Source organism: Ammospiza caudacuta, chromosome 1, assembly GCF_027887145.1.
Source record: "Ammospiza caudacuta isolate bAmmCau1 chromosome 1, bAmmCau1.pri, whole genome shotgun sequence".
Taxonomy (NCBI): domain Eukaryota; kingdom Metazoa; phylum Chordata; class Aves; order Passeriformes; family Passerellidae; genus Ammospiza; species Ammospiza caudacuta.
In genome coordinates this window covers 132641670-132665144 of record NC_080593.1, presented here as the reverse complement: position 1 = coordinate 132665144, position 23475 = coordinate 132641670, and the positions used below count along the sequence as shown (strand labels likewise).

General features: G+C 38.5%; 1 protein-coding gene across 2 annotated transcripts in view; it reads left to right on the top strand.

The window, feature by feature from the left end:
- The window catches only part of CPQ (carboxypeptidase Q), a 144771-nt gene extending 129739 nt beyond the window's left edge, over nt 1-15032 (top strand). For both annotated transcript variants that reach the window (XM_058815395.1, XM_058815388.1), the window contains exon 8: nt 14612-15032. In XM_058815395.1, coding sequence (XP_058671378.1) covers nt 14612-14772 — 161 coding nt within the window. In that variant the 3' untranslated portion in view covers nt 14773-15032. The remainder of the gene's footprint in view (nt 1-14611) is intronic.
- The last annotated feature ends 8443 nt before the right edge of the window (nt 15033-23475 follow it).

The following is a 23475-nucleotide window of genomic DNA, read 5'->3' as shown; positions in this document are numbered from 1 at the left end:
AAACATTGGCTTCTACCAGAGAGAGGGAAATAGGCTGACTGAGTCTTTGAGGTTTTCCCCAGTTCATCTGGTTTCCTGTTCTGTGTAGTGCTGTAGACTAAGCACTGCTAAGTAATTGGGTACCAGGCTGGCAATAGATGTTACAGTCAGTACCCTTTTAGATGCAGGAATGTTCTGTGAGTTAGTTAAAGTGTTAGATGAATTAGTTAAATAGTTACATGTAAATTATGATTAAGTCTTTCCTTTGAGCCTTTATATAATGTAAATCCAATGTTCTTGTGCTGCAGAGGGGCACCTGCAGCTTCCTGGTTGGCTCAAGCAGAAAGGTAGTCTATGGCAGATGGGAAAGGAAAAGAGGGAAAGTGAAGTGACAGGTGTAGAGCTGTGGAAGGTTTTGGACTTTCAGCTTTGTAGCATAAGTACTCTTAAACAAAAGCATCTTTTAGATGATTTTCAGATTTAAGCCAGAGACAAACAGGAAGTGTTAATGATACCAATTACTGACTCCTTGTGCATTATTTCTGTTCTGTGCTTTAAAAGTGCTAACTGAATCTATGGGCAGATAATACATTGCAGCAGCAGCCCTTCATTTCCAAATTACAGAGACTCTGAAATAAGCTATATGGGTTTGAAACATATTTTAAAAAATAATAAAAGGCAGCTGTTAACCAATTGTGTTTTTGTTTATATTGCAGAGCAGGATTAAGGGCTGTTGTGTGTGCTACAGGTGTCACTGAAGGAAGTCTGTAGACAAATACTGCTGAAGGCTGGGCAGTTGTGATGGTGATTTTTATTGCATCCAGGCATTGGCTGGTGCATCTTGCAGCCTGACCCAGGCCCTTGCATCCATAGCAGCCACCGGAGAAAGAGGCACAGTCTTGTGGGCTGCTCTGTGCACTCACACAGTCGGTGCTGGACCCTCATTTTGTTGTCACTGCTCAAAGGTTGCACAAATAGATGATCACTAACAGCCAAAATCCCTTGTTCTGGCAAAACCTTGATTCGTTTTTGAGGTGGGTTTTTTCCCCATGCAGAAGGACTAGGGAGGTTCCTAAGATATTTGCACAGAATTGCCACTGCCAGCCTTGAAATTGGTATTAGTGCTCCAGCTACCATTTCTCTTGAGCTTGGAACCGCCAAAGCCATGAAAGAGATCGGGTTGGACAGGGCAGCTCTCAGCCTCTTGCTGAGTTGCAGTGTGGGGATCACAGGCTGATCCTGTCAGGGTTCCAACATCCTACTGCAGAAGCTTGTTTTCTTGGCCTGAACAATTTTAGCCCTTCTGACTTCAACTAAGAGAAAGATTTAATTGTGCAGCTAAAACTAATCAACAAGTTTTAAACATCTCAATCTTGAAAACAGCCTGAATTATACACATCTTTAATTTTAAATCCCTAAGATATGCTAAATGGGAAGCATTGAGAAAAGTTAATTAGTCTGCCTGCTTCTTCCTAGAGTTCCTAATTACTGTGGGTACTTTTCTTGTCCACCAACACTGCTGGCTAGATTTTAGGGCAGATGTTCTTGTGCAGTCATCATTAAAAGCACAAGCACTGGATGCTGTTGGAGCCTCCAAGTGCTCAGCATTTATGTCTTTTATTTCAGGATGCTTGAGGGAAAGAAGGGATCATCACACAGTTAAAAATGTCATTTGCTTTCTGTATCTTTTCCATGCAGCTTCTCTTTTTCGGTCAGACAAACAGCTGCCAGGAAATTTGTTAAGGGTGTAATGCTTTTGAGACATAGTCCTCTGTTTTTGAGAGCATTATCTCTGATTAAAACCTTTTTCACTCAGAATACTCAACCCAATGACAATTTCATTATCCCTTAGCCCGAGCAGTGACTTCAGGTTTCTAAGTAGAGAGCAAGAGGGAAGGGACTGCCTGTGGTTCCTGGAGCCTGAGCTAAGAGTGCTAAGAAACACTGTAATAATTTAACAGGTATGAGAGCTCCTGCCTGCTGAGCTCTCCTGCATCTGTGGGAATGGGCAGGATCACTGCTTTGCCCATGGCTTGTGTCAATCCTCCCCAGCTAGACCCACTTTGGTTTCACCTCCCTGAGCTCTGCAAGTTGTGGTTTGGCCCTTGGCTCCAGCCCTCATTACATTTACCTGAGCAAGAGCATCTTTCCCCCAGTTTTAAGTGTAGAGCATCATTTTTGCAGAAAAAAAAAAAAATTGTAAGTGTTGAATACATGTCCCCATGAGGAATAGCATTATTCCTTGCCTTTTGCTGCTTTTTTCAGATGATTCGCTTTTTCTTTTGCTTTGCACTGTGTTTTAAATTCATTGAGATAGGGAAGAGTGTGTTTGCTCTTCTACTGTTTCAAGGAGCGAATGTTTGGCACTCCATTTAGTAAAACAGACAGTGGTAAAGACACTCTGGGTGCCTCATCGAATTCCACAAAAGCCTTGGGCTCTCGATACACAGCACAAGAATCTAATTATTAAGTAGTTATTGATGTCTTCTCTACTACACCCTGTTTTTCCAAACCTAGAGCCACCTTTGGAGCCACAGCAGTGAGCCCTGCTGGCAGTGGTAGGATGTAATGGCAGCCTGGAAACAGCTTGACTGTACTCACCTGGAATGAGTTACTCATTTAAAATCTCACTTGTGTGCTTTTTGACCCTGAAATGAATATGTGACAGGGGAAATATTCTCTTCTTCACTCAATGCTTTCTAATTTCAGTGGCTGCATTTCCAAAAAGGTTGTGCTTTTTCTTTGCCTTTTCTGACAAATCTGATAATAGCTAAGGCTAAGGTTAGGCTACCCAGGAATAATGAGACTTACCAGTGTTTCTTCTTTTTTTCTTTCTCTTTTAGGAGTGGGAAATGGAAACTATTCAACCAATAAGCATGCACAATTATTTTGCAATGATGGGCCTTAAAGCAAGAAAAATCATAAATTTTTTTTTTTAACTATCAGATGCCTGTTAGTTTTAAAGTGAGGATGTAAAAGTAAAGGGAGGATGTCAATGTAAAATAAATATTGGCCAGAGTGTAAAAAAATTTCATTCAGCTTATTTTTAGGTAAGGCTTATAATCCCAGTTTTGCTGAGTATTTGTTGCAGTCCTTTGAATCTATAGCATGCCATTCTTTTTTGCAAGTGTGCGTTTGGCTCCTGAAAGGTTTTTAATTATGTGTAGGTTAGTAGATATATATGTATATAGATGTTAATATTTATTTTTATGTATCTGCTCTGTAAAAAGAGCCTTCAATTTATGTATTTGAAAGGAACCAATAGTCTAATGGTATTCTGGTGATGAAAACTTGCATTTGGGGAGCATGTGTTTCTCCTGTGGATGGCAAGCACAGCAATGCAGAGATTAAGGGTTTTTTTAAATGAATGTATTGAATTCTAGCTTCTCTCTATTAAAATAATTCTAATCATTTGATAATAATCTTGCTTTGGGCTGCTAACCATCATCATCATCACTGGGTCTTTTTGTCCCTTTGCATTAGTCTGTAGGTAGTGTCTGAATGTGGCAAAATAAACAAGTTTAGAAGAGTGTGCTTGTGCTTGATTTCTTTAACTAAATCCAAATTGAAATTACTTCCATTTATACAGCTGTAAATATTGCTTTTACTTGTAGTATGGACACAATATATCAGAAGGATGGTGGGTAGCATTTAAACTAATAGAGGTGTTTTTTCTTTTTAGCGTGTAGAGTTTGGTTACTGTTATCAAATTATCTGCATTTGTTGCACTATACATAAAACATGGTGTCTTTTGGAGTTCCTTAAAAATTTCTGTAAAAGTATATAATTTTAAACAGACCTTTGCAAGTTTTTATTAACAAATGGAGAAAAATATACATTGGTCCTTGATTTCTGCAAAATTATGATTGTGATGGAGATAATCATAGTGGTTCTGGAGGAGGATTTTCAAGGCTGTACTCAGCAGCCTGGCACTCATGGCAGCTGGACTCACTAATGCCTTGTTCTGTTTCCATACACTTTCACCAATCACTCCTTGCTTTCCATGTTTTAAATGAGGCCTTCAACCATATAGGTTTAATATGAGCAAAACCAAAGTAAAGCCCAACCTAATAAGAAAACAGCATAGTAAAGCATAGAATGCAGTAAGCCTGTGCAAATGCTATTTGCACTTATTAATGTGACTGAGGATCTTTCAGTGAAAGCAAACAGGTTAAACTTTCAACTTGAAATTAATTGTCAGCTTCTCTTAGTGTTCTTCCTGAGCTTATATGTTTGTTTTTTTTTCTCTTAATATATTAGCATTATGACAAGCACATTTGCTCTGTGGCACAATAGCTATCACAGCAACTCAAATTTAAAGGCTGGAAGAGTTGTGCTAGTTAGGGTCATTGCTTTATTTGCTTTGTCTTCTTCTAGGATTAGTTCTGCTCTGTGGATTAGCCAGAGCCCACGTACAAGTGGTGATACACTGCCAAGTCAGATTAGGTGTGAGGAATTTCTCTACTTCCTTACTTTAAAGGACAGAAATTCTTTAATTTCCCCTTTCTTTTCCTAATTAAGCCCCATGTAATTTCATGGAACATTAAAAGAGAGATTCTGAGATTGGGAAGAACAATGTTGCAGCAGGTGTCTTCACTGTACCTTAATTATTTTTATATTTGGTTTTTTTTTTTGAGTGTGTTTTCTTTTTTAGTTTTGCTGATAAAAATATTCAATCTGTTGCTTAAAAAATTGAATAATTATTCATTCCTGCTACTTTGTGTTCATCACCCACATGATTTTAGGCTAGAGCAGAAAGGTTTTGGGGTTCTCTGAATCCTTATCCCAATGGTGGCCTGCAGCTTGGGTGCTCTGCACTATAGGTGGGCCAGCTGAGAAAGGTGTGAAGGGAGCAGTGGTAGTGCAGTGCTGTTCTCCATTTCACATGCCTTTTGCAACCCCAGAAATTGTCCCTGCACCTGCAGGCTTTGTGGCTCTCAGAACCCCAACCCTAAAGACTGAAAATTCCCACATTTGAATAGTCCTGAACCTTGCAATAAGCTTTGAACTTTGTTTCAAGAACTTTTTCAACATTTCTGTTATTAATGAACTAGCTAAATATACACTGGTTTGCAGATCAAATGCAAAAGATAATTCATCAACAATATCTGGAGCATCTAACGTGTTATGAAATAACTTACTGGTTTAAAACTCAGGTATGAATTACTCAAGTAACCACAGATATTTTAAAAGATATTTCATTGTTGTAGGCATAGTATATTCTTCCAGCTTTGTATAATGGTCCTACATCTAAAATCCACCATGAACTTGAAGAGTTTGATAGTCTCAGTGGGGTGTAAAAATAGAGACAGTAAAACCATGCTCTCTTGTGGGTGTGGTTGAATAAATGCAGTTTTGATTTCTGTGATATGAATACAACAGACTTGTAGTGTGCTTAGGATGTATTTTACTTTAATTAGGTGACTGGTTTGGTAGTTTGGGATTATTTTTCATAACTAGTTAAGCACCAGAATGCTCATTAACTGGCTCTTTCACCACCATCTGGGCAGAAGGGAGCTCTGCTTAGCTGGGTCCTATGGCCATTGGCATTTCCAGTAGTGGACTACTTGGTGGGAAGGCTTCTGCAGGAGCTTTGTGATTAAACCTCCAGCTGTAATCATATGGAGGAGGGAAGGCTACAGCAAATGAGAACCTGTGTGTTTCCTCTCTGTCTCCAGCATCCTCTAGAAGAGCAGGCCTAAAGGCTTGCTTTAAACTGTTCGTGAGTTTGGCTAAGGAAATAGCTCAATTTCCTGTAAAATACAAGGAAGCTTCTTGAATGGATTGAAAATGCAAATGAATGCAGACAATTACTGCAAATAAAAGGCTACTCAAAATCTTAACAAATGGGTTATTTTCATATTTCTCTCTCCCCACATGTGACTTGTAAACAGTCTAGAGGGTGTTTCTTTCCACAGCATATCTGGGGTGACTTTGGACGTTGTTGTAACAGGGTGGAGTAAGGGTTTAGCCCTGGGTATTAGCAGGAAGCTCTTTGGCTAGCAGAGAACATTGAAGAAAGCACTTCGATAGTTTGGGTTTCTAAGCAACCTTATAATGTCAGCTACATGGTGCAGTTATACAGAGAGTATAGAAACACAGAAATGCATTTGGTCAGGAAAAGATGGTTCAAATGGGTCTCAGTATTCACTTGACCCTTTTGTGTGACATTTAAAGCTTAATGGCATTAAAATAAATCACATGCTCAACTCAGCATTTAACTGCTTTACTGAGCTGACATGAACAAACACATGAAAAAGAATTCTAAATTAGAGAAACTGTTGATTTTGCAATGACTTTCATTCCACTTACAGTAGCTAAAAGAGAATGCAAAAGATAAGGGATTTATAAATCCAACAATCACTTTTACAACTTTTAACTTTTTAAGTAGTTTCTGCATAACATATGTAGGTATATATATAATTTTAAAGAATTCAAATTAAGTAAAATATGTTAAAATATACACAATATCTACAAACATAAACAGGCATATAATACAGGTACATAATCCTTCTAAACTAATATGCTCTAAGTAGGGGATCCCCTAATTAGGTTTTAGTTAGCCAGGTTAGTCACAGAGCCAGAAGACAAAATACAAAAGTAATTTAAGAGTCCATGTTGCTTTGGAAGAAAGATGTCATGCCTCACCAGTCTAGCAAGGCATTTTCAGAAGAGTTTGTAACCATTTCTGTAGCTGGATCTGGTCAGTGAAGGATAGCTGAGTCTTCAAAAGTCCCTGGACCAAAGACTATAGAGGAAGAAGGTACTGTGAGGTGAGAGGTATTTTCCTCCTTTGTGGTAAATATCTGATTTTAAAAAGGTAGAAATAAATTGTCAGTTTTCTTAATGGAAAAAGTCTTTATTAGGCTGCTCAGTCACCTTTTTTTTTGACACTTTGGATGTTCACAAAACTCCATGATAGCTGCAAAGGGAGTGAACAGCAAGGATAGCAAGTTGGCAAAGTTTGCTTCAAATATTTGATATCAAAACTAAAGCTAACTGTGACAGTAATCTTATAATAGAAAATATATAAAGAATACAACAAGCAGTGACATTTTTGTGTCAATAAATGCAGAGTGATGCAGTATAGGAACTATGGATACAGAGCAACAGGATCCATGTTATCTTCAAGAAGAATGATCTGGGCAATCACTGTGGATAATTGTGTGAAATTGTCAAGTCAATACCCAGGGAAGGTAAAAAACACTGTTTCATGCAGCTGAGGAAGGAAGGAAGAGAGAAAAAGCAGAAAGGAGATTATGTTGTGGTGTGCTGTAGTCACATCACGAGTCCATTCACGTGCTGCTGTTTGCAAGCAGTACTGGGCTTCTCATCTCAGGAACAGTGAAACACATTGGGTGAAACTCCCTTTCCCTTAGGAAATGGAGAAGAAGAATCACCAGAAGCCTGAAGAGATACTGAATAGTTTCTGCAAGAGGAGGGTTATTCAGCTTGGGAAAAAGAAGCTGAGTTAGGTGTGATTAAACTGTATTAAGCCACCAGTGGTAGGAAGCCGAATGAAAAAATGGAGGATGCTGCTCCTACAGCTCACAAAGTGAGAACTGTATTGAGCCCACAGGAAATGCTGAGGCACACCATGCATTGCCACAGAGCTGTGGGTAGAACTGTAAAGAGGTTCAGAAATTAGTGATGAGTGGGCCTGTGGAGGATCTCTCCATGCCAGAGAGTGAACCCGCAAGTGGGTCATGTTTAGGCAGCACCAGCTAGGGAGACTTACCCTCTTCTCTTTTTTATTAAAAAAAGGACCTTGACAATTTAAGACAGAGGTTGGATGAATGGAGGAAGAACTTCCAGTGCTTTTTACTGTTGAAGGTTTATCTGGGGTTTTGTGGGGTTTTTCCCAGTCAAGGGCTGTTTAGGATATTATTTTAGACTCTAGCCAGCCTGTGCTCTATGAAATAGAACTGCTTCCTTCCCTGGCACATCATTTCACGCATTTCATGCAAGTTTAGGTTGGATCCCCTGCTGACACTGGTCCTCTGATGCAATAAGTGAAAGGTTAATGCATTGCAAAAGTAACTGTGATAATCCTGAGCTGTAATTTAGTCCATTTAGTGTATCCACAGGACTCATTCTGAAATGCATTAAGCAAAACAAGAAGTAATGCAAACTTCATATTGTCTCCCTTATACTGTAGTCTCATTTAATTAGTCACTGAAACAACCTCCTGAAAGCTTTCCCTCTGTCTTGTTGTTTGAATCATGAATTTTAAAGACTTTCGAGAGAGTGACTCAGGAGGTGAAACAGCAGGGCTTCTGATGTCATTTATAAGCTCTGTACTGGAAACTATTTCAGTGTCAGGAGCCATGAAACTCAAGCAACTTAGCCTGAAATTTCATAATTTGAGACTAAGTGACAAGAAAACTAATGCTGTCAGTGCCCCACTAAACAGCATTAGCATTCTCCATTGCCTCTGCTTACCTGGAAAATGGATATGGGAATAATTGGCATTAAAGCTGTCAGCTACAGGTTATCCCACAAAGGAGGAGGTTCATATGGCCTCCAAAATACAATCCTGTGATGTTTTCATTACAGTAGTGGTTCTGCAGACTGAGGTTAGGCAGGGACAGCACACAAAACATCTGTCCAACACCTAAAACAAGCAGTCAAGCCTTCTACAGGGCTTGAAGCAGAAGAGATGTTGAGGTACCTATGGAGCATTCCTGCCAGCTCATCCTAAACACAGCTACCATTGCAGCAGATTTACTCCTTAACCACTTGAGATTTGTGACCTGTTGGGCTTTAGAAAGGCACAAAACAAAAATAAAATAAGATATTGTGTTCCTGTTTCTTTCTTTCATCAGTTTTTCCTTTTGTAGGTCTTTGGCACATCTCCTTTGAAGGGAAAGCCATGTGTCTTCTTACTTCTGCCCTGAAGTTTTGACCTTTCAAAATGTGTGAGACAGAAATGCTCCAGCTATGAGAAGGGAGGCTATTGATTCTATTACTGTGTGAGGAATAGAATGCTCTTAACTCCTGTGTTTATGCTTTCCTGGTACATACCAGTTTTTAACTGCATAGGAGATTGTGGTATGTCCCTTTGCCTCTTATTTCATTATTTTTGAGAGCTTGATTAAAAGAAAAAGACATGTGTATTTCATCATGATTTGCTTTATTTTTAAGGCATTATAGACTTTTAGTTCATTCCTGAATAGTGTCATTGGCATGAGAAAGGTCTGAGATTAGAATAAACTTGAAAATTAAGTAAAAGCATTTTCCCTCTTAAAGAAAAAACAGGAAACAAAATCAGTATTTAATAAATGGAATAAAAAGAATCTGTCTTTTATAGCCAGAGAAATCACTGCAGAAATAAAAATAAGGTTTCAGGTCAGGCATCTGATATCTTGACATCTTACTGGAAGCAATCAATACCTTTGAAAGCATGTAGCTTTGTCTTGGCACAAAGGTGAAGCTCAAACAGGTACTTGGAAGATGCAAGCAAAGCCCATGTTATAACCCCTTTCTGTTTGTAAACTTTTGGAAACATTGATCAAATTATGCCTTGTTAAGGCATTTCCAACTTTGCTGTTAGGAGGTAGTACAGCTTACTCAACAGGACACTGGCCTCAGCTCAGATGTCTGGCATCTATTCCTTTCTCAGCTGCTGTGAGAAAATGAATCTGTCATTTCATCTCTGCATGCCCCTTTCATCCCTCAGTCCCTCTTGTCTGTTTAGAGTGTATCTTCTTTTGAGCTGGAGTCTTTTCTCTTTGGAGAGGTGTATATATACCACCCACATAAAATAATGGAGTGGCAATTCTGTCAGGTCCTCTAGGGACTGCTATAGAATGAAACCTGAAAAAGTTACACACTTTTTCATAAACCATTAGCATATTAACTTCACTGTCTAAGGCAACATATATGCAGAGGTCAGTGTCCCAGAGATCTGGCTGTGATACTGAAGACCCAGGACACTCAAGAGAAGTTACAAAAACAGTGGGGATTTTCCCATTGTATTTGAAAGAATCATGGCATAGCTGTGAAGTTCACTTAAAAGCAAAGGCAACTGGGAAGCTATTGATAGGGCTCTGTAGCAAACATGTATTGACTCCACAACTCAAATTTTACTTCCTTTGGCAATTAAATGCTGTTTGGGGTATAAAAAGAAAAGAAGGAAAATGTAGGGAGGAGTTTAATGCAAAATGTTTTAAGATGTAAAATTACTCTGAAGTTACTGCATGCTTTGCATGCTTCCCCTCTTGAAGATATCTGTGTTTTCTGGAACACAGTTTTATGAGAACTGCCATTGAAATCTGATAATCATTATCTGCTTTTCCAGTCCTTTTTTTTTTTGCAGAAATGCCAGTAATTTGAATGCTCAAATATCTGGCAATAGAGTTTCATTCTAGTTTTGACAGCAGTGCTTATGAAGGCAGTAGTGCCTTACAGAGTGTGACAAGAAGCAGTGGTCATCATTGACATGCCTATCATTCATTTTGTGGTTCATGCATCCTTTTCCATCAATAGCAGCATCTCGTCTTCTTAGGCTGGCAATAAGACCTTTGTCAGTTTATTAATGTGTGAAGAATTGGTATTTGATATGAACACATTGTAAGGAAATAATATCCTTATAATCAGCTAATGAGTGCTTGCATTGGGCATTTCATGCTAAGGTCAGAAGCTAGAAGAAATGGAGTGTTTTTCAGAATTCCACAATATGTGTATATTTTCATCAAGTTCATTTAGTAATCGTAGCTAATTACTAAAAATACATGGTCAGTATGAATGACCAAAGCAGCTGCTTTTACCTGCCTTAAGCAGTGCATCAAAACAAGTATGACATAGCTGGTTATGCAGAGAATCATCAAATGAGTTCAAGACAGGAGTGAGCTTGAATTAAAGAATTTTTTTTTTAATGTTATGTGGATTCTAAGAGATGTCTGAAAGACCCAAGGCACCATGGATTAGAGTACCACAGGATGGCTGAGTTCAGCAGGCACCCCTTGAGCTCACCTAGTCCAACTCCCCTGCTTAAGCAGGGCCAGCTGCAGCAGGTTGTTGAGGACCACGTTCTGTCAGGCTTTGAATATCTCAAAGGATGGAAGCTCTACAGCTTCTCTGGGCAACTTGTCCTAGTGTCTGACCCTGGGGGATCACCAGTGGCACTAGATAGCTGCTGATGCAGTAACATGCATTAAATCAGGTAACTAAGCTGTGCTAAAGAGGGTTTTCTGTCACCTTGTAATGGTGCTATGAATTATTTTTGTATGATTTTATTGAAGCTGTAAATTATTTTTTTCTTCAGTTTTTAATTTCCAGTATTTTTGATGCACTCTAGTAACACATATGGCATTTTTGACAGCAGTTTTCAACATTCCTTCTTTTCATGCCACAGCACCTATTATATCCAGCTAGCACTTTCTCACTGATCTCATTTTTGGTCAACAGTGTTCCTCGTGTGACTTGCATCACTGTAAAAGTGAACAGACTGGAAAAGGACAATTAAAGAGAGTTCTTTGGCAGATATCACCTTTTTTTCTTTATGACTGCTCTGCAAATGCAGGGAAAAGTGCAAAGTGCATGAAATGTGACAGCTTAGCACCTAGCCCATCTCTTGGTTTTCTTTTCAAGCACTAATTCCAGCTGGAAATCAGAATTAGATATGTGGTACACACCTTCATAACACCACCTAACTGAGGGGGTTTAAGTACTTAAGTAAAGCTTATGGGCTCTTTCAAGGCTGTTTGCCAATCCCTTTCTAGGTGGCAAGCATGGGCATAGGTGAATAATTTATAGGTCTGTGAGCCGTGGCTCTTCATCTCTGTTACTTGACTCCCAGCTTGGTAAGAATAAGCCTCCATTTGTTATTGACTGTTGTTCCTGAGACAAATGTTACATAACAACAACAACAACAAAACAACAACAACAACAAAAATTGTGCTCACAGCATTGCTTCCTCTGTTAGATTTTTAGAAAAGAGGCTGAAGGTCCCTATGGACTTTATTGAGGTAACCCAACATGACTCAGTCTGCAGGACCCTGCAGAACTTCCCTCTTCATGGCCATCTGCAGGGGCTGGTCTCATGGATGCATTTACTGGTGAAAGGGCACCTGTCAGTGTCTCACTGAGCCTGGTGACCTCTGGCAGCAGAAATGTCTGCAGGTAGCTGCCATCAGCATGGAGGAGCCTCAAGTTTGAAGCAGGAGACTTCCTTGCAATGAAAATTGCTTTCAGTCATATTTGTGCCTCAGAGTGCTTCATGTCCAGAGGTTTGTGTGAGGCCCTCAGGTGCAAACTCTTCTTGTGCTCAAAGCCATGAACATGGATTTTCACTTTAGTTTCCAATTACAGAGGATGAAACTATCTTCTTAGGGTTTTTCCTTAGTCTCTCAAAATGTTAGCAGGTCACTGGTTTCAATGCTAACCCACAACATGACAGAGACTGCATGGCCAGTTTGAGAACCTTTTGATTTTCTTGCACAGTAATTGCTTCATGTCAAAGTCAGTAATTTTCTGATTTATAAAATCAATTCAGAGAAAAAAATATTTTCCAGTGTTTCAGAGAGTTAAACATGACAAAGCAAAGGATGTTTGTTTTTGTTCCACTGACAGGAATGAAGTGCTATTCTGTAAATCCATAGTTACTCTGATTAGTGAAATTTCTATGACAAAATCTGGGCAAATTTTGTCTTGAGTCTTACAGAAGTTTTCAAAAACAGTAATGGGGTTGCCTCAGCAGCTTAACTTGTAATGTGTCTGTAGTGCAGAAGTCCATTGGTTAAAGAATTTACCATTGTTCAATCCTTTCATGATTGCATATATTTAAAAAAGGATTCAGAAGAAAATTTTAAAAGTGACTGTGACTTGACATAAATTTAATGCTAAAATTATTAGAACATAATTCAGCACCTGTAACCTACCCAGTGACTTGTGTGGGATTGCAATACTTCACATCAGGAACAAAGAGGTCATTTAAGATGAAGAAGAGCTTCTTAAAATGAAATCAATCACAATACTGTATAACCTTATGCTGTAGCATTTGGTCTTTCTGCTTATCTTCCTTCTTGTGAAGGGATCTTCACCTTGGGTGGAATTAAAATGCATTAACTTTCTATTCCTTCTCTCTAAAATAGCAGTGAACTGAGCCATCCAAGTCAGTCCCCATTACAGCAAGAGAAACCTGCCTGTTACCCACAGGGAGAACTGGGGTCTCTGAATGATTGTTTGAGTGATCAGAAAATATGTATTACAGGAATGTATAGTTGTGCTGTGGGAAATTTTGCTTTCATTCTCTTCAAAGGCTTCAGGCATCTCAGGAAAACCAAGAAAAATTGTAACAGTAAGTCTTGCAAGCACACATGAGTTTATCAAAGCCTTCCTCATCTGATACTGCTTGCATGTAAATAAATATATCAATAATTTATGTACTTCATCTTTATAGTCAAACAGTCCTGAGTTTTTTTCCTTCTTACTTGGTATGGAAGGAGTATCCTCAGTCTGTGTTTCTGCCTGGAGCCCATACCTCTTTCTTGTGAATTCACACAGTTCTCTGGGTTTGTAGACCAAGAAAGGAGTGTGTCTTGTGCTGAGTCCTTCCCTGGGAGCTGTGCACCTCCTAGCCCTGGTCGGGGAGCAGGACAAAGGAATCAGTGCAAAGGAATTGCAAGCAGTGAGTGAGTGTGGTGGGGGAAACATATCAAATTTACTTAATATCAAAATTTGATGTGGAATTCTGTTAATGATGGAATGGTTGTTGACATTACAACAAAGCTGAAGGAGGATGATAAAATTGGAGGAGAGGCAGAGGTAATGAACTGGGAAAGAAGGAAATTCAAGGGAATAGGGGGTTAGAGAGGGTCACTGGGTACTGGAGCAGAGAATAGCCAGGGTAATAATTCTCTGCCAGCATCTCTGCTGCAGCTCCTAGTCGGGTGACAGCTTCTCCAGCTCATCTTGGCTTTGGTCTGCCTTGAGTGATGCCTTGCAAGCACTATTTGTGCTCCCTGAACCCACTGGCTTGGGGAAAAGTAGTCCTTTCCCTGCCCAGGCGGTCCCAGAGGGAATCAGTTGTTCCTGAATGGGAAGAATTGTGATTTCACTCAACTTGCTTTTGCCCCAGCTGATGAGGGCTCCTAACTGTGAGAGGAACGTAGACCTGGGCTACCTGGGATACCCCAGATTATCTGGAAACTTGTTCTGAAACAGCACATTCTTGTGATGTATTGGGGCTCAAAAGCAGAAGCTAATTCCAAAGTGCTCCCCAGTACAAGTAACAGCAAGAAAAGGATTCATAAATCAGTTGTAACTCATCAGTGGAGAACAGGGGAAGTGCTGCTGTGGAGTTACTGTAGGGATTTTCCTGCTTGAACTCTGTTAGTTTCAGAAGAAAATGGATGCATACTGTTGCTGAGGAAACGAGTCTCCCAGGGGAAGCTTGGCTTTTCCCCAGTGTGAATTTTTGCTGCCTCATGCTCACACAAGTCAATTAACCTAAAACCTACAAACTGCACATGGCACAGCTCTGTACAGTTATTTTATTTCAAATGCATTATGAGTTTTATACAGTTGCATGTGGCTTTAATCATTAACAGCCAAGGAACAGATTCAAGTTTATATTCCTCTTTAAATATTTGTATTCCTGTAATGGAACCTTGCCCATTTTTCTCTGTAGGTGCCAGCTTGCATAGTGACATCAATAAATACTTCTGGTTTCATCATTCTCAAGGGGACACGATGACAGTTCAGGATCCAAACCAGATGAATCTCTGTGCTGCTGTTTGGACTGTTGTCTCCTATGTAATTGCTGACATGGAGGATATGTTGCCAAGGTAATAAAACAGCAAGAAAGAAGATTTTTGTTCTTCAGTAAAGACTGTAAGTCCACTAATGCATGTGGACTGCAGCTGTAGTAAATTCTGCTACCCTTGGTTTTCTGCTTTATTATTATATCTGTTTTCCTCAAAACACATTCTTTTTTATGCATTCCTGCTTTTTGCTGTTTTGATCTCTTCCACTTGTGATTTTCACTTAAATGTATTCGTTTAAGTACTTCCTATATTTCAGATGAAGATATGATACCTCTTTGACAATGAAATAATAACCATTTGTATGCACAGTGATCTTGTGCAGCAGGAAAATTATACCAAATAAATTTTTTGCATCAGACTGGTGTATTGATTTTGAGTACATGTTTATTGGTTTTGTTTCTGTCTTTCATTCTATGCATTGGAATTATGTACTATTAACCAAACAGCTCTTTCTTTTCACTGTTTTAAGATAATACTGTAGTTTCTAGAAGTTTTCAGGTTATAGGACAAATCAATCTTGTCTTTTTGGTAATATATGGTAGAATGGTCAAATTATAATCAAAATGCTTAAATAGTATAATAGCTTTACTCAGGTTCATTTTTAGGTCTTATGAGAGGTTCACCAAAGATAAACCAGAACACAGAGATAGAAAGCCAACAGAGGATTCCCAGCTCTCCTGTGTTTATTTGGGCACCTCCTCATGGAAAGCCATGTGTGTCTTTTTCTTTCTCATGGAAGACTCACCATTGTGACAGGCAGAGAATTTTGTGTGGCAGTTTTCTATGAAATGCCATGCTTCAGAAACAGCACACAGCTGTGATTTGTGACCTTCAGTACTTGCCAGCTGATATCCAAACAAAATGTAAGAGCAGATTTTGATTCAGAATCCTGAAGCCATTCCTAGCTGCCCCTGGCTTGCAGAGATGGTCTCCCATGCTGAAGCTGGGCTAGAGGATGCTGGTACAAATTCCCTTTGAGGAGGAATTAACCTGGGAATTTGATTCTTATATACTTTGTTGGTTTGGGGGTTGGGGTTTTTTTCTTTTTTACTGAGATTGTGAATATTCAGATGAGTTTCAGCCATATCTGTAGGGATATGAGAAGGTACAGCTGGTCTGGGGTAATATTTTAAGGCGCATGATTTCTACTCATTTCCTTGTGATGTGATCCTCGTTTGTGATTTTAAATTTTACAACAAGCAAACTTAGTGTGTGAATAACTGCTGCAATGTAGTCAGCACCAAACAACTGATGTTACAAACATGGAGCATTATACCAAATAGCAGGCAGTCCCTAGTGCTGTTAATCAGTTCTGCTGTTGAGCAATAGCTGAATTGTGAGCAATTCATTTTGACAGAATTCATAATCATGGTATCTGTTTATTGTGATGATAGCTGTTTTCCATCAAATTTATTAACTATTTCAATATTCCCTCCAAATAATTTCAAGAGCATAAAAGCTGTCTGGAGATATGCCGCTCTATCTTTCTAAAGAAAAAATATTGAAATAGAGTTAGCAAAGATTTCCTCTGCTTTCAAGGGGTGATGCCTGTGTTTCTTTTTGCTTGACAAGAGCATACTTGGAGGTGCTCACCACTGACAGATCCTCAGCTATCTCCAAATCCAGCTTTTTGTCCTTCACACAATGTGACTGACTGTTTCCTGAATAGTTGTTCCATATTGTTTTCCCTCAGGGTATCAGGCTTTGTACATCAGAAATTCAGAAGGATGTTCTGTGAAGTTACCTATATTGTTGCAAATCTTAACCTGTGCTCTCTTGGAAATAGTGTTTATTTGTGTTTTTCTCCATTGCCTCGAGTCAAACAGAAAATCTCTGGAGTCAAGAATACTCCTCTGCAGAGAAGAATAACACTACAAGTGTGCACATGGCACCACAGCACATGTCAAGATGTGCTTGTCAGCTCCTAAGTAAGAAAATTAACCATTCCCAGGCCAAAAGCAACACAACCATGTGAGATAGACTGTAAAAATTAAGACCATGGTGCCCCTGAAGAAAATGTAACCTTCATGTCAGCTTCAGATACACAGCTCTAGAGAGAAGCATTGATTTTGGAAAAAAAAAAAAAAAAAAAAAAAGGTCAAAAATCAAAACTGCCTTTCTTTTATTATAGGAATAGTAAAAATTAAATATTTTATTTCTGAAATTGAAAAACAAAGAGTTTTTTTAACTTGTAAAACCAGATTTCATTAAGATAAGACATTGATTCTCCCTTTTTTTTTTCCTGATGTGTTTTAGTTCTCAGACCTATCTGTCCATAGTATTCTCCTGCTAATCTGCCTGTTCAGATGTACCTCCCTCAATAGTTTCCATAAACAAGGAGATACTAATAAATTTCTTTTCTTTCCAGTGGGATTTTGTACCATCTGTGCAATAGCTTATCTTTACCACTGCTCAGTGTAGCAATTATGTTATTCCAATTAGTGGCCATTAAACATGGATCACTTGGTTAATTTTCAATTCAAGAGCATTTCTGAGGTGATCCAGGTAAGCCAACATAACTTTTCCCTCCACTCACATACCATTAATCTTTGAGAATCTTTCTCAACTTTCAATTGAGAAAGTAGTAGCTTAGGATATTATTTATAATATTATTATTATTGTGAGGGTCACCTGCCATAAATCTGTGCTTATCATAAGTAATTTCATAATGTTCTAGGTCAAAGGGACTATGGGTACATTTCCCTCCAATAAACATTTGGGGTTTTGCCTGCAAAGATCTGTGAGGTGAGAGCTGAAAAAACCAGCACTAGTATTTAAATATATGTCAAAAATTTAAATTTCAGATAATAATTTTCCTCAAGGTATTACAAAGCTCTTGCATCCTGAGAAGGGAGGCCCCTGGTCTTCCTTTCAGCTACAACTTGAAGCTTTCAGACATAGTTACAGAGGGATGAGGCCAATACATAATTCATTTACCTGACTAGACTATAGTACAAATGCTGATGAAAAATCTGGTTTCAGTACTGTATAATGTAATGTAAGTAATTTTGCCAGTAATAAAAGAAGAATTGTAGGGTAGGTTTGCTTTTGTCCTTCCTTGTGCCAAGACAATAGTGACATTTCACTGTCTCTTTGAATGATTCTGTTCTCTGTGTTCTCACAAGATTTTTAGCTCCCTTAAAATAATTTAAAACAAGGAGAGAGTTGAAGCAGTGCTGATTCTGCTGCTCCATTACAAACATTCTTGGCTGTGTATTTAGTTAGTATGCTTCCCCCATAGCGATTTGAGACACTTCCATTTACCATAAGTAAATATCAAACTGATCTTGATATCTATATCTGTCTCATGAAATATACATACCATCTAAATGTGCCCAGATGATTAATTTACTGCTGTGTAATGATTAGCATAAAAATCTCATCACTGCAGAGAATAGAAATGTTGCCACTAATTGCTGGTTGGAGTGAACAATGTTTTCTGCATAGAAGTTAATGATGCATTGCAGCTCTTGAATGGGAAAACTCAAGACTTTTTGGGAGAGAAGATTTTTTCTCTTTTTTTTATTTTGCTAAATGTTAGGAGACATTGATCATATATAACAAAAAGGAAAAGATTTAATGTGATAGATATGTATAATAGAAAGGAAATTACACCTTTTGTAGTCTTCTGTCTACTGCAAATACATGGAAGCACTGTCCACACACACACTGTGGACCTTTTCATGGTCATTATTTCTGGAAACTCCAGCTGTTTTGCACAAAGGCATGGCCAGCTATGGGGCTGTGATTTGTAGTTACAAGTGTTTAATAAGTACATTGTGCTAGCACCTAATTAAGGTTTCAGATGCCTCTCTTCTTGATAATCGTGTTTGCACTTGAAGGAGGGGCCTTGATGACAGCCTTACATCCAACCCTGTGTCCAGCTTGCAGTTTGATTTCACTGCAGGATAGGTCAGCCTCCTGTAGTTTATGTTAAGTTTATGTCTTCTGGAGGGTTTTTTATTTTTCTCTTTATTTCTCAGCACTTGTACTGTGCCATAGGTAATGGGAATGACCAACTGACTGAAAAAACCTGTGTATTTTGTGCATTAGGGCTCAGGAACTGTGAGATGCAATTGAGATGACTCAATTGCACATAAGCCCATGGTAGAGAGCTCCATCAGGGCCAGCACTTGCAGTATCACTGACCTCTGTTGCTGGCAGATGAAGCTTTGTAACTAATGCAGTGAATTTTTGTCAGTAGTCATGGTTGTCTCCATAACTGTGTGAAAATCAGGCTTATGAAAACTAAAGAGGGAAGGCCTGGAAGAGGGACCACAAATGCCACAAAAAGAGCGAGATTATATTGACTCAGGAACTGTGGTTTCAAGTACCAATGTTTTACTCTGCTTTGCTGTGTGAGTTGGGGAACACTACCTAAACCTCTCAGTTCCACTGCTAAATACTGGTAGTGGTGTTTGGTGCTGGTGTTTGGTGTAGCCTCATTTAACAACACTGTTTAAAGACATTATGCAAGTAAAATCTAAGTTCATAGCAGAGGTGAGGTTCAGTTGGAGGAGAGGAATAAGAAGTAAACACCTTCCAGCTCCATGAGAATTCACCTGTAGAATGTGTCTTTTAGTAATTAGTTTGCATTCACAATACTTGCATTATTCACATTATTTGCATTTACTATTTGACATAAAAAAACAAAAAGAAAATTTCCTCCTTCAGATACTGCTGTTTTGAAATAGTCTTTCTTTGGACATCAGGCATATCAGTTTTAAATTAATGGTACTTTGCATCCAGCAATAATGTGGCACAATTGTGTGTGCTAAATGGTCACGCAAAATGCCTTCTATATATATATATATATATATATATCATCTCACTACATTGAACTATCACACACATGCTAAGTATTTCACAGAATCAGGGGTGACACACTGGGGCAGTTTGGGAAAAGGGAATAGGTCAAATGATTTCCCAACAGCCATGTAGCCAGTCAGTCCTAAAGCTAAGTATAGTTTAGTTTCTGCTTGAGCCAATCTGTGCTGCCCATAAATGAGTTGCTACTTTCTTTTTATATTGCTGAGAAAACTTTGCAGCTGAAGTGTAAAATTTTGTGCAAAAATGACATTTTTCACTGATTATGGGCAATGTCTATGGACTGAAGTCTTGGGAAAGTCTTCAAAACTGATTTCACTGAGGTTCTTTGTGACTCAAGTTATCATCTCTGGAATATGTCAGCTTGAGCTTTGTGAGTGTGATTATGCAATATTTTCCTTCTTCTAAATTGTCTATATATTTTGCTTCTTCCAGAGATATTATGTCAGTAATACAGCTGCAGAGAATGCATATAGTTACTGGTACTTAAAAGCAAATTTCACAGTTCTTTTACACTTCACCATTTTTTTATTTTGCTTTAAATTTCTGTCAATGGGACAGAAAGGTTTCACAAATTTTTAATATGAGACACATTGCAGAGACTAAAAATCTCATTGCAGAGACTGTTCAAAATCTAAAAAATCTCATTGCAGAGACTAATCTCATTGCAGAGATTGTTCAAAAGCAGATAACAAAATATTCATAGCTTTTAATAAAGTGTCATGCTGATATTTCCATGGCTATTATTGAGCTTTAACTCATCAGGATGGTGAACTTAACAAGAGGAATTGCTAGAAAGGGAGTCGTGAGATATTTAACTACGTAAAGTTAAATGTTAATGCTTTACTCCTCAAAACTGTTCATTGTAGAAGTAGAGAAAACTAAAAATACCCACAAGAAAATGCTTGATTGTCTTCAGCAGTGATTCCCAGTGCTGAGTCCTGTGTAGAAGCTATTTTTAGCCTTTATAATGTAGCCTGAACTCTTAACATGAAATGCTGAGATGCAAACACACATTAGCTGTGAATTCCTATATTCCTTTTTCTCAAGGTAAACAGGATGCAGCCCTATTGGGAATTCAGCTCAGCTTTGGCATTGCTGTCCCTCCAAGCAGGACTGCCACTGGCTATGTAGCGAGACTATTGGAAGGATAACTACAAGGAGTTGAAAAAATACTTAAAATATTGGTCTTGTTAGATCTTTATAAAACAATAAAAGTATGGGGGAATTAATGCAAAAGTGCCTTTAGTTTGTTAAACAGCTGAACTTAGGTTTCAGCATATGCAATTGTTGGAACTCTTTTCTTTCATAAACAGTAGTGTCTTTAGGTATGAGAAGATAATAAATGAAGTAATTCAGTAGGCTCTGTATAAGTACCACATGTATTAAACCACAGCCTAATAAGTTACAAAAAATGTAACTTAGATCAACATTTGCCTACAGGAACTAACTTTTAAATATGAAGAGAGGATTAATTTCCAAGTTGTTAGAAGGAAACAGATGTGATAGAAGGAAGTTTAAACTTTTACTTTCAATACAGCAAAATCTCATTTCAGGTGTTCCACACAGTGTATTTGCTAGAACTCATGGGAGGAATTAGAGAGGATGTGCCCAGCCTTCCCTGTTGAACAAAATTCCAGGAGTGCTTGCTGGCATCAGTAGAGGCTGCCCCTCCAGAGACCCTCTGGTCAGGGGCTTGTCCATCCCGTGTGTACTTGATAACACTGGGTGTGCAAAATTCCCAGAACTATGTAAGCTTGAATTTATGGGGTGAGGACCAGAAGCATTTATTGGGAATGCTCTGCAAGCAGTGTGTGACACAGCTGTTCCTGACACCACATCTTCATGTGACGAGCACAGAGTGAACCAGCTGTTGGCAGCTTAGCCAGCCCTGAGCCCGTGTGGCTCTGTGGGATGTGTGAGCACTCCAGGCTTCACATAGAGGAAGGAGAACTGAAGATTGCTGATGAGAGTCCAGGTGTTTGGTTGACCTTCTTCTATACCAGGAATGTGGGATTGTCATAGAGAATCTTTCTGTTCATGCCCTGGATGCAGAGGACCTTTGCATCCATGCTCCCATAGAACTAGAATAAGCAGTTTCCATACTTGGGGACCATCTGGAGGTGAGTACATTTTTTTTCTCTCCAAATTCTCAAAGTTCAGGAAAAGCTTGTGGTTTCAAGCTCTTTTTTGCCACCCAAGTTGCAGTACTTGTATATCTTTTAGATTTGGATTTGAAATGGATTTGTAATATACAACATTGTCATCACACTGTGGAATCACTGAAGTCTAATACTTTTCATGTTCCATATCTCTGCATTTCAGAGCTGTGTCTAAACAAGCAGGAACAGTAATGGCTGTCAGCAGAGTGCTTGACAATATCTTCAAAGCAGAAGAGCTGAGTAAACATTTGCTGTGTGTGCTCTATTAGGTGTCAACAAAAAATTTATTCCTCCCTCCCTCATCTGTGAAGTGATGGAAGGGGAGAATATTACTGCTCTGTGATTCTGCAGCAGTTAGACTGGCTGCTACAATGCTACTAAATCAGTTTGAGGCATAAGATTATATGAGACATCAGAATTTGGCAAACTTCAGGGAAATCACAAATGTAGCAACATTGTTTATTGCATAGTGTTTATTCACACAGTAGTGAGTGATCCTTTAAAACAGAAGTGTAAGTGGCTTATGGTATTTGCAGAAACATTCTGGTGACAAACTAAACCTTTGTAAAAGTGCTGTTACCTTATTGTAATATAGTGACAAAAGTAAAATTAATACCTGGGGGTTTTTAACTTACACTTTTAGATTCCTCTATGGAATAAAACCCATCAGCTTAGCTTAAAATAACTATAGAAAGAGTTCCCAGGTGTCCTTTGATTTACACTGGCTTAAAATACCAAGAAACAAAGATTGAAGCTCCAGATAAGCATTGGTCAACTCAGTAGGAATTTCTTCAAAAATATTTGTAAATGTGAGCATATGGTGTTGGGGTTTTCTGCAGAGTTTAACAGAGAAAGCAGTTGTATTAGACTTTTTCTTTTTCCCAAAGCAATCCTGATTTTGACAAAAATCCTATTGCTATTAATCTCAAATATTCGAACAAGCTCTAACTTTACTACCATGTTGTAAAAGTTTACTTTCTGGCCACTTTTTTTCTCCCTTTGAATAAATTCAGTTTGGTGGTTTTAAATTTAGACAATAAACCAGGAACTCCCAAGTTCTAATTCTGCTGTGGTAACCAGCTTGCTGGGTGGTCTTGGCACACCCTAAAGGTATGCCTTCTGTGTGGACTTAATTTGTTACACACTGAAAACCCCCCAAAACCATCTATTTCCTAGCCTGGATGCAGCCAGAAGTGTGGGCCACTGTTTTTTTCTAATGAGATGTGTTTTAAATTCACTCGAGCTGAAAACAGTTGAGATTTGGGCATTTTCTACTTTATGCTCCATAGGCGAATTAACCTTTCTGATGAATAACACCACAGCTTGGCTGAAGTATGAATATAGTTGTGGTCCATCTTCACTGTGGCTGAATTTGGAGTAGAAAAGGCATCAAAATGTGGTGGATTTTTGACCTCAAGACCAATGAAACCTTGGAGTTTGGGGGTATTTTCTGTTTATTAAAAACCAAACACTCTGCACATGAAATTACAGCTCTTTCCCTTCAAAGTTCTGTGAAGAAACTTCTAGAAAATAATATTAAGGGGAAAAACTAGAAAAGATTAGTACAAGAACTGTCGTGTATGGTAACATCATGAGCCTGAAAACAGGGAATATATTCCAAACTTGTGGAAGTGTGGAAGGTTTTTTTTCTCAAAGAGCAAGAGTTAATGTAAGTGCAAATTAATTTTAATAAAGTGTCTAATTTATTCTTAATTCAAATTAATTTTCTTGTGGTTACA